Source organism: Cephus cinctus, unplaced genomic scaffold, assembly GCF_000341935.2.
Source record: "Cephus cinctus unplaced genomic scaffold, Ccin1 Ccin1_scaffold0967, whole genome shotgun sequence".
NCBI classification, from domain to species: domain Eukaryota; kingdom Metazoa; phylum Arthropoda; class Insecta; order Hymenoptera; family Cephidae; genus Cephus; species Cephus cinctus.
In genome coordinates, this window is record NW_014333524.1 from 309,590 (window position 1) to 323,290 (window position 13,701).

Sequence of the window (13,701 nt, forward strand, 5' to 3'; positions counted from 1 at the left end):
GGGGGGGGGGGGGGGCGGACCTTCACCGTGAAAGTTCCCTAGGGACTTTTAGTCTCGCTAGAGAAAACAATTTTATTAAACGATTTGGGATGCGTGGGAATTTACGTTTTATTTAAATTTCTTTTTACGATAACACGTAAATCCAAAAGAACACAACTTTCTCGATTCATTAATCCTCGATTGGATCCCATCAATTATCTCCGATGAGTCATTAGGAATCGTTTGACTTGGAATTTATGTTTTACGATCTTTTCTGAAATTTACGAGCTAAAACTAGAGAACTTGAGAGGGCTAGGGAATTTTACCTTCGTTTTGGAGTTGAAATTGGGTTAACGAAAAAAATAGCTAAAAAGTTTAATGTCAAGAAATGAATAGTGTCTTAAAAGAATATATCTTACCATTAACTTCAGGTGCTCGTACAATGGCTGCTAATACCAGAAGAAAAATCACCATAGGATCCATCCTGTTTATTTTTTAATTTTTTTTAGGGGGACAAGGTTATATTTTTTACACTTAATTCCCAGCCTCCTTCGCAGATTCTCTCTAGGGATTTTATCGAATTCTTCACGACTTATTACGAGATTGCCTGATGAATCAATTTTTTCATTTTTTCACCAAAAAAAAAAAGGAGAACAATTGAAAATTCCGTCGAATGATAATATGTAAACAAATTGCGGTTGCGTGGACCCGAGAAGCTGAGAAATGTAAGTCAACACGAATTCAAATGTTCACCGACTCAGAGTTGACGCAAAATATAAAAAAAGTAGGATGGCAAGATGCGTAAAAACGGGAAAAAGATTTCTTTCTCTTTTTTTTTTCTCACGTAAAAATTATATCGACGAACAAACACATTCGCTCCTGCTACACTTTCGAAGCTGCCGCTTTAATTAAGAAACTTTCGGCACTCGTGAACAACATGAAGTTCTCGTAAACCCGATATGTATTGGTAACGAAGAAAAATTATTGTTCAGCAAACTAACAATTTCTGACAGAGCAATTAACACTTTCTTTAATGACGGTAGTATTGTCCTTTCATTAGAAATATCTAACACTGCACCAGGTACTTTTTCGGTTCATGAAAACAAATCGAATTTCACCTTGAAACTAGGAACAAAAACTATTATCCGAACGAGGACGATGATGACTTCATTCTGGCAAACATTACGTCAAATTTTATATCCAGACGATAATAACTATATCCATACGTTATATTAATGTATGTAGTATTATACGATATATTATTTTTTTTTTAATTTTTACGAAAAAATTATATATTATTACTCAATTTCAACCTTCACGGCTGACACCTTTTCCACGGTGCAAGTTTTCGCAGTGTTTTTTACTTTCGTAGAAATTTCGAGTTCTCTCGCGTACATATAAAATATGTATAACGGTGGTTTTATAAAACTAATAAAAAATCACATCTGCTTCCGTCACGTTGCACCGTGTCCTTCTTCAAATTTCCCGCGGCACGCGTCACGTTCCCGTATGCGGATCTTGCATTTATATTTTCACTATCATAAACAACCCCTCTCCACCCACAAGGTTCACCCCAAATTCCCAGTGGATCCTTCCGGTTACGCAATGATGCCGTCGTGCACCTCCGATACGGCCAAAGTTCCGCGAGCGACTAACCGGCCGCTGCTTTCCGAAACTGAAACGGTTCGAAGCTGGCAGCGCGCACCTGTCCTGTCTCGGTCGCCACGCATGCGCACCTGACACACCGAGTACCGAAGACCTGCCGGGGTTGCAGGTGGAAGTGCATCCGAGATGGTTTGTGGAGAAATGCATATGTGCGCATATATGGATATGCACGTAGGTAAGGGCGAAGGCGCATGCGCATAAAAAAGGAAAATAACGTCATGGGATAACCTAGAGCTTGCTCGCGAATTTACTAAACTATTTTCGAATACCCAATCAGACGCGCGTTAAAAAAAGTATTGCACTGAAATGACGAGGTACTGAGAAAGTGAAAAACTTGAGGAAGAAAAAGTCTTAGAAAGGTGTAGGGGTCGGTTAGTCCTGATTTTTTTTATGAAGGCAAGTTAAGGCATATTTTTGAATCGCTCTAGGGAATATTACAAAACTGCAAAATACAGTTTTCAATTTCCCGTTTTCACGGGTTCGAGTGTAATAAAATGCTAAAAATATATTTAGGATTTAATTTATAGAAAACTTGACATACTCGTACAGAACAAGCATAAACAGTATTGTTGGTTGACAAGAAAAAAAAGCATTTCAAACTGTTAACACTTTTTTTCAAAAGAATTTTCGTTTCAGCAAATAATAAAATTTTCATATTTTCAATCAAAAGGCTAATCTGTGTGTATTTGAAACGTCATTTATTTCGCATTCAGCGAAATACGACTGGCATGATAATTAGCCATTGGCGTTATTTTGGTTTTAATACAGATTTGCAAAGCTTAATCCAAACAGATTGACCAATCTAGGATACGATATAATATTTTTGATCATCCAGTTAAAAATAGCGTATACTGTTTTTCGAATTGCTACAACAAAAATTGCTGCAAAAGCTGAAGACAGATACGACACCGTTTTTGACATTAAAATATTAATAATGAGACGGATTGGAAGTCAAAAATAAAATATTCGCATCCGAAATAAAAAATTACGAAACCATCTAGTAAATTTCCCGGAACTTTGTCGAACGTAACCTTGCCTAATTCAAGAAGTAAGCAATGCCATCTAAAATTAAGTATTTCGAGACCAACGAAACGATCACGGCTAAAAACATAAGTGACACAATCACTTTGAAAATAGTATCGGCCTACATTTAAAAAAAAGAACATCATAAAAGTAATAAAATTTGATAAAAGGACTCTTATGAAAAAGAAAAAGAAAACAGGAAGAAAAAGAAATTTTAAAAAATCCCCCATAGCATGAATTAATTCTTACAAGGAAGATTACCTTGGTGACGCCCCGAAAAACAGTACGTTTTTTAATATGTTGTACAGCTATTCAAGACCCGTACATTCGCAAGAAATCAGTGGCCCACATGAACGTTCGATGGGTCAAAATCAGGTCCAACAAGAATTTGCTCTTTATGAAAAATTCAATAATTATAAGTAACGAGAACAAACTTATTATATGACATGGATAGTATTACTTATGCACGAAACAATCTGGACATCGTTTTGATTGCTAGACGGAATAATTTATTCAGACAATTTTTCTGAAAGTAGATTTTTAGCTCGCAATTCGATCGAAGTTATTGAACGTAAGGGGGGAAACCACATTAGGAGACTCATTTTCACTGATATTTTAGGAATTTTTTTTTAGTAGGAAATAGTACTTTGCGATACAAGTGCGAGAAAGCGAACTTTATAGGCAGGCGGTGAATTTGGTCGCACGAGCCGCACACGAGTGTGACAAACTTCACGAACTGCGTATAATGTTCGCTTTATTGTACCAGTATCGCATAATATTTTCTGTAACGAATGCATGAAAAACGCTACTTTTTGTGCCTCCAAAGTGACTGGAACATCTCTTCGCTGGAGGAGGCAGCCATCAGAAGAGCAAGGAAGGCTTCCAAAGTGAATGCATTTCATGACAGCGCGCGAAAACAAAGTTTACTTAATCGCACTAGTGCGATAATGTAAAATTTGGCCGATTTGCGCATGCGCAGCATTTTTATCGTATCCATAGATATAAAGCGCCACTTTCGCCACACTTCGGAGGCACGAAAAGTAGCGTTTTTCGTGCATGAGTTACATAAAAGTAATTAGAATTCAATGAAATTTTGACATCATTTTATTCATATTTTGAACAACCTTTGTGATTTTTTTGAAAGATTTCATCCAAAAATAACAAAGTTCGCAGTCACCCTGTCAGTATAAAAAAGAGTGATAAGTAAATGGTGAGCGCCAATAAGCATATGGTAAACAGCAAATATTTATCGTCATCTATTAACCTTTAAACTTCTAAGCGGTGTTTCGCTTTTATCTCATCGAGTTGAATACATGCGGAACATTTTTTTGCAAAGTGGATAGATATACCATCAGTAGGCATGTCAGTTCGATAAATGTTTTAAACGTACTACTATAGCTTATTTGGCTACAATGCGCATACCAAAGTCAGTTAATGTGGAAGTGAATTTTACTTGAGCTTAAAGCTCATCGTAGATGTCGCCATAGTCGCTGGTTCTCACAGTAGCGGGATATTCAGACAGCGCGATCTTAGAAACATATTTTACTTAATAAACAACATAAATATCGAGCGTTTATAAATTGTGGAAAAAAGAGAAAATCAGGGTGAACTTCAGAAATATGGTCGATCATTAAAATAATATAATTTACGACGGTTTACATGAAGCTGAAATCGTAAACTCTGTCTTTCTCTACTCTTACAGTCTGCCGCCGGTCAAAGAAGCATTTGACTGGAAACAAATAATTAAGTAGCAAAAATGACAAAATACTGTGTAAAAGACTGCCTTGAGAAAGGAATTCATCGCTTTCCGAAAAACGTAACTTCTCGATAAAAAAAGCAATAGGTTTCTGGCAAAGGGCAACAAAAAAAGAAATTTCACTATAACCGTCGTTACACATTGGCTTCAGAAATTACGGTGCGCATACTTAATACCGAAAGTAACATTCGGCCAGATTTAAGCCCTTGACGTATATGGCTTCGAAAAGTGAAAAAATTTTGTTCCATATTTGTCTGATATGGTTATAATACACAACTGCGATATCAATCTTCATTTGCGGAATAATGCGATTAAAATGCAATCCTTACATCAATTTGTTCAAGTATGGTTAGCACAAAAGTGGGTTATATAAAACAAAGGCCATCTCCTGTCGAAAATCCTGTACACTTTCGATTTGGGGAACATTCCGAGATGAGATGGTACTTGTGTGGAAAAGATGTTGTAATTACATGTTCATAGTATAAAAAGCCATTGTACTTCAAACACTTTTTTGAAGATAATCATTATTTTAATGAATTCAATGCATAACATAAAATAGTCCAATTAAAAAATTCATGTGATTCTTAAAAATGAGCGCGTATTTATCTGTACGTGTGATATTGGGTATCTGCGCATATAAAAAAATCGATATTACGAATAAGTATAAGCGTAATTTAATGCATACAATATTCCATACAATATTCAGATTGTTCCATGCATAAGAAGTACTGTCCACATTACAATATGTTAGGAAAAAAAAATCTTTTCTGAAATACAAGGATCAAGAGGGTGGGTGGTGTATTTTAGTTGATAAGTATAAACTAATAAGAGCTTTTGATAGGCCATTTAAAAACAAATTTATCGTTCACTCAAAGTTTTTTTCCTATCCTGCATAGTTTATGAGATACATTGATCAACTGAAAATCCAAAAATATTTTAGAGCTATTTTGATACATCAAATTCTCATATGGACCACTGACTTTTTGCATATGTATATATCTTGAATAACTGTGCAACATAGTAAAAAATCATCCTATGTTTCGGAGCCTCACCAAGATAACCTTCCATGTCAGAAGATATTTTTCTCCCTAGCCATAAGTCAGACCGAGATACCCGATCAATCCCCGTTAATCCAGCATAAGTGGAAATCCCAAAGAATCCAGTAACTATATCGAGTATCCGGCAATTTTTCGAATTCGGGAATTGAAATGGAAAAAAGTCCCTAGACGGAGATTCGAGGTAATGCCCTTGATATATACCTATATATATATACCACAGAACTCAATGGTTGGCAGATATAAAAACCGCGGAGGGTTCGGTATTCGAGCTGACGTGAAGTCTTTTTCGCAAAATCGTCGAAATCACGCGAGGGTTACTGATGACGCTAGATGGCAGCGTGTTCGGTTTGGGAAATGAGGAGTAAGGTTAGATATGTCTAGTAAAACGGCGACGGGGGTGCAGGAAGAGGGTTGGTGGACAGTGAAAGAGGGGTGCCTTGTTAGCGAACTAATTCAAGTGGGACAAAAGGTTCAATTTTGTAGGACACGTATGTAATCGGAGGACAGCATTCACTTCTCATTGTCCAATGTTCTCGCACTGGTACCATCCCCCAAATATCGAACTCCCAAGATAGCCAATGTCGTTTCTTGTCTCCGTAGAGTCACCAATGCTACGACGCTGAAGACGCAGACTGCCGGTCATCGGATAAAAACATTACGACTTCATTTTCGCAGATTACACGTCAGTCGTACCAATGCAAAAATTAGACCTAGACCCATTCTCCAAATGCTGCATTGTAAGAGCTTACTCGGAATTCATCCCTTGGTCCTCTTCTCATTTCAGATGGATGAAGCGACGAACGTAAAGGTGGAAGCACTTAATGGACAAAGGGTTCATTCGGTTTCTAGGGAATTTTGGGGAAATTTCTATTAAGAGATCTAGCAATACGAATTCAACTCTATCGTATCCCACGGTACTCTGCATTGCAATCCCAAATGGTCTGGTAAACAGAAATCGAGAATAGTACAGTGCCAGGATGGGAGATGAATCTGGAGGGAGACAACGAGAGAGGGTTGTTTCGCAAGAGCCACGTGTCAGCTTCCACGCAGCTCAAACTCCAAACTGCTACTGCCACTATCACAGCAAATAAGTCTGTATACTCTGTTTCAGTAAAAAAAATCACCAAAATGACCGTGACAAGAATGTCTGATAACTTTTGAAAAATTTTCTCGCTGACGACTCGGTAATTTCCTTTTTCTTTTGTTTCGCTACAGCGCAATAAATTTTTTCAAACGACCAGAGGTGATATATATATTGATAATTGAGGTAAAAGTCAAACTCTGGCCAACGAGGCTGGCAAGTATCAACTTATTTTTCGCATTCTCGCGGAGTCTCCCAATCTCGGATATTTAGAGGTTATATCGTCCGCTTCCGTGGATGTGATATATTTATTTATCGGATACGATACGTTACTCTTCGGAGGTTTCCGGCAGGCCGGTATCCTCCTTGGGATTCTCTAAGGGGATGTATGAAGTGGGGATGGTTGAACAGCTACGTCGTAGAGGGGTTGGTTTCGGTTGGCTCCGAAGGTGGAGGAAGATAAGGGTAGAGGAGGTACGGAAGGAAAGGAGCCAAGAGGACGAGACTGCTGTAGTGTCCAAGGGTGGTTTAGGGGCTCAACCGCGATTCAGACTACGGGGGGGTGATTTCTGGAGTGAGAGAGGAGTTGGCAACCCTGAAAAATACTCCAAGACTGATATATTGGTTTTGCACCTACGTTTCTCTTATTTCTGATCGATCTCGGCAGCCAGTCTCGTCGCCAGATATAAAAGCAACTTCCAAAAATTACCAGAACTGAATCGTGGATAGGGGATGAATAAGACCGAAACAACCCTTATATGCGAGAATCATCTGGATCGGAAAATATATAATAAATGGACCGTCAGCTCTATAAAAACAAGTCCATCAAGCCCAACTGACCGGCTCATTCGCGGATGTGTTATTCGATCATTTTCAACATAAGTGATGAAAATGGAAGCTCCTCACGTCACTTATTATAACTACCCTTGCTTTCGGCGAATACCTACGAATGTAATTCCTGTTTGGAACGAAAGCGATCCTACGTTCACCAGAAAGTCCCTGAAGATTCGTTAACGTTTCAACCCTCTGACTCCAGCGTTTCTAGTACAGAGGGTGGGGTTTCGTGGGGTTGAACAGTACCGGTGCCGTTAGTAAGGGCATTAATTGCGGAAGTTACTGTTATCACGTCTGGATCCCTGAGCCAGGGCTTAAACGGGGTTCCTAGACTCATCCCATCCAGGAGACCACCACCACACCGGGTCACCCCTACCATTGCACCCTTAACTCGACTATCCCTAATTCAAGGTCAATTCTGGATCGGTTAAAAACGATTGATGACTGCATCCTTTAATTATTTTTCCATATGATTATCATTATTTTAATGAAGTGACAGTCCTATCAACCAGCCAAACAACAGATCGATCAGCTATCCGGATACCAACCTGTCCTCAATTTTATTTCTTTCTGGAGCTACGTTGAAGAATAATCAGGTTAAATGTAGACACCGCATTAAAATTGTATGTTACTCGGTTTTATATTTTAAAAGACGCACGCTGTCTATACGAAATATAAAGCGATTATGTCATTATGATGAAAGTGAAAAGTTTTAAATTTCAATTTTTATGCAAGGCAGTTTACAAAATGTACCAGTCTGTTGAATCGACAAAAAAGATCCGCAAACAATTATTCACTCGGATGTACGACGGAAGTTATTATCTGTGCCGTCTGTTTTTTTTTTCATTTTTTTCTCCTGCAATTGCCTAGATTTTTTTTCTATATTCTTCCTCTATTGAGAGGGCGTTCTATAATAACGGATTTTGTGACGCAATGATTGTTTCAACTACCCTATCAAAATAAAAAAAGGGAACGAATTAAATGAAACGCTTGCACCCTCGTGTTTATTGTTCGCGTTTACGCGTCATTCTAGGACTGTAACGAAGGAAAAAATAATTATTAAATAAAAAAAGGTATGCGAAATAATACTTCAGATTATACCTCATTTCCAGGATTATCATAAGAGCAATGCATAAGCAAGATTAGGGGTTGGTATCAGAATTGACTTTTCATTGGACAATAATTCAACTGCCTGGCAGTGACTGTAATGAGTCTACCGAATAACCCGATCGAATTGGTATGCCAGGTATTTTATTTTTTTTTGTTTTTCAGTTATACCACCCCATTCAGGGAGGATCAACTCAACCGGATATACGATATTCCAGGATATGGTTCGATAGTTACGCAGTTTTGGATGAGTTCACGAATCGCGATAGGACAGAACTGATGGATGCAAAATGCATTCACTTCCGTCACCGTCGAGTATAGGGAATTATTACATTTGTGTATTGTCTTCCTTTTCAAAGTTTTTTTGTTAACAATATACTCCATGTGTATACAGATATTTGCAGACAGTTTCAATTTTTTATTCAGGGTGTAAAATATATTTCTTTTTTCATTAACGGAGTTGTGCCGAAAATTTATCTCTCTTTGAATCTCTCCGTCGCTCAATGCAATTTCACAAAAATTCCAATAACCAGTCAATTTTATATTATCGTGCTTGAAATATCGCATGGAACCATCAATATATGTTGTAATCATACGCTGTTCGTGTAATTAATGTTAAAAAAAATATGGATAATTTTTATACATATTTTTACAGCATATAGTAATTCGTTTTATTTTATTACAAAGTAATTTACTAAATAAAAATCTTTTAATATTTTCTCACCCTACTGACTTTGCCTTCTATTTAAGTTTTTTGATTCTACTTTTACTCCGTGCTTCATAATCAGGTGAAATTACGTTCCCGCAGTAATAATAATATTAAAGGTATATCGCGACACGGCACACTAGAAATTGGCGTCTCTTCTTCGCGCAGAAGGGACACGTTGTCCTCTCAGTCAACCAGGCAGAGAGGAAGGTTAATGTAATAATCTGATTTTCAAGATGTCTCCATACCTGAATAATGAGGAAACTCTATTAATGCTCGCCATATTAACTGGCTGGCTCTGAGCTATAAGGTAGCCATATAGATGGATTGGTAGAACGTAACAAGCAAAGGGGTAGTACATAAAAGCATAAGAGAATGTGTTAAAAGGGTTAGGTGGGATAATCCTTAGGAACAGCTAAGTAACTAGACGTATGACAAGAAAAACCCTAGGTTTTATCCCAACATCCTCTAAGTATCCTAACAAACAAACAAAAATAATAGCAAAAATATATAAATGTGTATAATAAAATATATTATCTATTTATCACGACGCAATAAATATTTCATACAATTTTGTCCATAAAAAGCTCTACTAATATAAAAAAAAAATTACCAGAAAGGTACACGCCAAGGAAAAAACTCACCCCTTGACACGTTGCCTACCATAGAAAAAATGTTAATTGAGCTGTTGCATTATGGATCGTTCGACACATGCAGTGACTGTACCTATCGCATTGTTTGCATGCAATTTTGTACACTACAAGGCATTGCATCGACCCTAGAATGCAGTGCCAAACCCCCATTGGTATTAACACGTGATTACACGCATCAAAATCTGCAGAACCCGTGTACAGCCTACGGTCGTAAATTTCAGTTAACCGAAGAATCATTATGGTGACATATATGAACCGCTTGAAATGGTCCCAGAGTTTCAATAATCATCAGTAATAATGCATGGACTGGAATAAAAGTCCCTATGGTTTTGTGACATTTTTACGCGCTTTTAACGACAATTCGACGAGAAACGGACTTTACTCCCTTCGTTCATGAATAAAACCTAAAGCTTTTCTACGTGTTAAGGTGTTTTTATGAGGTCGGTAGAAGAATTGGGTAGGGGGGGAGGGTAGAAAGAGAAACAGAACCAAAACAGGATTTCCAAGGGGTTGATAACGAGTTCGAAAAGAATTTTTTTCAGCAGAAAAACAATGACAGCTTAGGGGTAACTTGACGGTTGAGGGAGGATAAGGGAACGAAGAGGGTTGTGGAAACTTAACCCATGTAAAAGGGGACTCAAGTGACGAGTGAAAAGGAAGTCTAGGGACTTTTACTAAGGGTTGCTATTGCTAAGGGATTGTTCGTGACGAACCTAGGGTAATTATTTTTAATTTTGACTAACGAACAAAGTGCGGTAGACCTCACCACTTAGACCTTATTACTTAACCCTTAAGAGCTCCACGTCAAGGGTTGGTCATAATGGATACCCAAGGGTTCCAACCATATTGAGGTTACCCCTATTAGTGGTGATTTTTTCCCTCCACTAGAGGCGCCTAGTGGTTTTTCCTTCCGTTGCAGAACTACGGTCGATCGAAAACCATTTTCCAAAATGTCCCCATAGAGGTAACTAGTGAAAAAGTCCAGCAGAGATAATACGATCTCCTGGAGTAAACGTATCGGGTCAGACTAAAGGTCAAAGGGGATGTCGTCTTATCTCGATTTCTATTATATTATCTACGTCATGTGCGTCGCCAACGTTTGACAAGGGTAGATGTCAAATATCTGAGTGTCATAAAAATATGAACAGTTCAATACATGAATCCCATTTTTTGTAATACAATTTTCACGGACCACACGAATCGGACGGCGAAGGTTGGTAATCGTGGGAAATGGTACAGAATGGAAACGACGTCTCGTAGAAGATCCCAAGCATCCCTTTCGCTTTAATGTGCGGCTATCGTTGTGCATGTATGGTGATAATCTAGAAAAGTAACTAGCGTGCAGTAAGAACAAAAAATTCCTAAGGATATATCCCTAGGACCGAGTTGGCGATGGGGTGCAGAGGTGGTAAAATAGGGCAAAAGGAAAATAGTTAAAAGAGATTGGGGTTGGTACAGTAAAGGGGAAATGAACGCTACGGCTGTTGTAATTAAACGATAAAAAGTGTCTGAACTGTTTCATTAAGGTCCGCCTCCGTCGTTTTATCTCGAGTCTGCACTCGGCGGAGTTTTACTTACTACCACCACCCTCATCCGGCTCCCACTGCCACTGCTCTCACTCTCGCTCCTATCTAGCATTTTCAACCCCTTTCGACCTCGAGAAACCTTCAAGCCGCTCGCAGCCTTATGCCCACTTCACTCTCAAGCGGCGGTTGCCTCTTGAACGGCCACTAAAAACGCGATTAATATCCACATTAGCGTCCCGATTCAAACTCACCCTTAATTTGCATACTCCTGGTCTTATCCAGCGATTGTAAACCAGCCTTACCGACCGAACTGTTTTACAGGGGGTTATGTAGCAGATAAATTGGACTAAAGATTTTTTAGCACTTCTTGGTCATTTTCAAAGTCGAAATTTAATCCCCGTTAAACCTCGCTACATCCGGGTTCTAATAAATTGATGCGGCAGTGAGATGGAAATTAGTGGTTCGCTGGAGCCACCTCTATTGAATTCCATATACATCTATTGTGCGTATAAATAATGTGAAAACGGATACTTTCATGGTTTGCGGAACTAGCCTATTAGCCGAACTATGCCGATGCGTAATTAGCCCTAATTATACCCCGTCCCGCACTCGAATCCTATTTCATCAGCATCAAATCCATCAGGAACATCAACCCCTCGCCGAGTTCATCCCCATAGAGCCGTAACTTCAATAGCACAGCTTTTAGGCATTGCTGAAAATCACTAACGAAATATAATTCCATGTCCAGTTCAACTATGCTGTACGTTGTCACCAACTCGAAAACTCCCTAGAAAATAATAGTCTTATCGAACTTACATACATTCCATAACCCTGGTTATAAAGACTTTTCAATGTAGCATATAAACTCCACTCTCTTCATACATTCCGTCCCCCCAACTTCACCGTCTTCACCAACAATGCTTTCAGTATTTTCCAAGTCTTATACACTACCCCCATACCAGGGGATGATCCGGGAACAACCCCCGTCCCGGCAATAAAGTTTTCTCGCACGTGAGCCGAATATCCGATTGGTCCAGATCTCCTGTCCCTTATTTTTCCCCTAGGTATTAGTGTATACGTATAGGGAATTTCCATGGTGCAAGATATCCCAGTGCCAAGCATTGGCAATATTCATGGCTCTATCCCTGATTTCCTACCGTAATATCTTGTCAGGGAGGGGGATGAAAACGGTAAGGGTCAGATCGAAGGAACACGTATGTATGCACCTATTTCCATCTTTAGTATTTTTTATTATATCATTTTTGGAGATTCCTATTCTTAAGAGCACAAAAGAAACGAGAAAAGTTACTAGGTCGGTAAATCAAATTTCAATTTCGACGTCGCACGACAGAAGTCAAGATCACGTAAGATAAAGCCGGTGTACGATGACTGCAAGATTTTTATATGGGAATAAAAGAGGAAACGTTAATTAAGAAAAAATATATACATATACTCATCTCCATATCAAAGAAAATGGTGTCAATTTCGTTGTACCTCGTTATATAATTTTTTATTATTTATCTCCAGACCGTAACGACCGTCGCTACCAGTTACCAACTCGCCACAGGATCCGTTACAAGCGCCTTGATTTAAGGGTAGTTGCGAGTAGAAGAGGGTTGTTAGAGAGTAACTGTTACAAGGAAAATTGAGAGAAGACAAGCTACAGGGATTGAGTTTGGACTATGGGGTGAGTGAATATGCTTCCTGCGTCATGGGGGTTGCTTTCTAAAGGTAGGATGCAACTTTCCTAATGAAGTATCCCACCCTCTCCTACTTCAACCTCACCCGAACCCCCAGAGTGTGAAAGGAACCCTTTCACGTCTCGTATATACAAGACGGTTTCGATCAAACGTAAAAAGAGAAAATTACACGATATATACTTCGGTATGGGAAGTTGCACTGCCAACGGTACGAGTTGAAAAAATTAGTGCAAAAAAGAAAACAGTGATGACGATAACGAGAAAAAAAAAAGAGATTGTATTTTCAATAAACTGAAACATCACGAATTTCGATATTATTACCTTTAGCCCATTCGATGCGAAACGGTACGAAAATTCTAGGAGTCGCACAGAGAGTTCGTAAAATAAGTAACAAGAGGGAAATGCTGGATCCGGTAACGGGACGTTTAACAACGCGTTATCCGGTCGTAGGTTAGAGATTCTCGGGAGGTGGTTCCCTCTGCCGTCGGCAAAGGGAAATGGTTCAATTAACAAGGGCGAGCGCGAGTATTCACCTAGGGGATGAGTATGTCGGAGGGTTGGCGAGGACCAAGAGAAGACGAGTCTGCTACTTTACCGTGTAATTTCGAGTGTT

General features: G+C 38.8%; 1 protein-coding gene across 19 annotated transcripts in view; it reads right to left on the reverse strand.

The window, feature by feature from the left end:
• The window catches only part of LOC107271413 (hemicentin-1), a 113,641-nt gene extending 111,981 nt beyond the window's left edge, over nucleotides 1–1,660 (reverse strand). For 4 of the 19 annotated variants that reach the window (XR_001538639.2, XM_025088656.1, XM_015747388.2 and 1 more), the window contains exon 1: nucleotides 399–1,654. Coding sequence is in view for 18 of the 19 variants with exons in the window: in XM_025088656.1 (XP_024944424.1) it covers nucleotides 399–462 (64 nt within the window). In the remaining variant the exon portion in view is untranslated. Of the gene's footprint in view, nucleotides 1–398 lie in introns of all 19 variants that reach the window. The other 15 variants (XM_015747381.2, XM_025088650.1, XM_015747380.2 and 12 more) reach the window with 7 other exon arrangements.
• Between the last annotated feature and the right edge of the window lie 12,041 nt (nucleotides 1,661–13,701).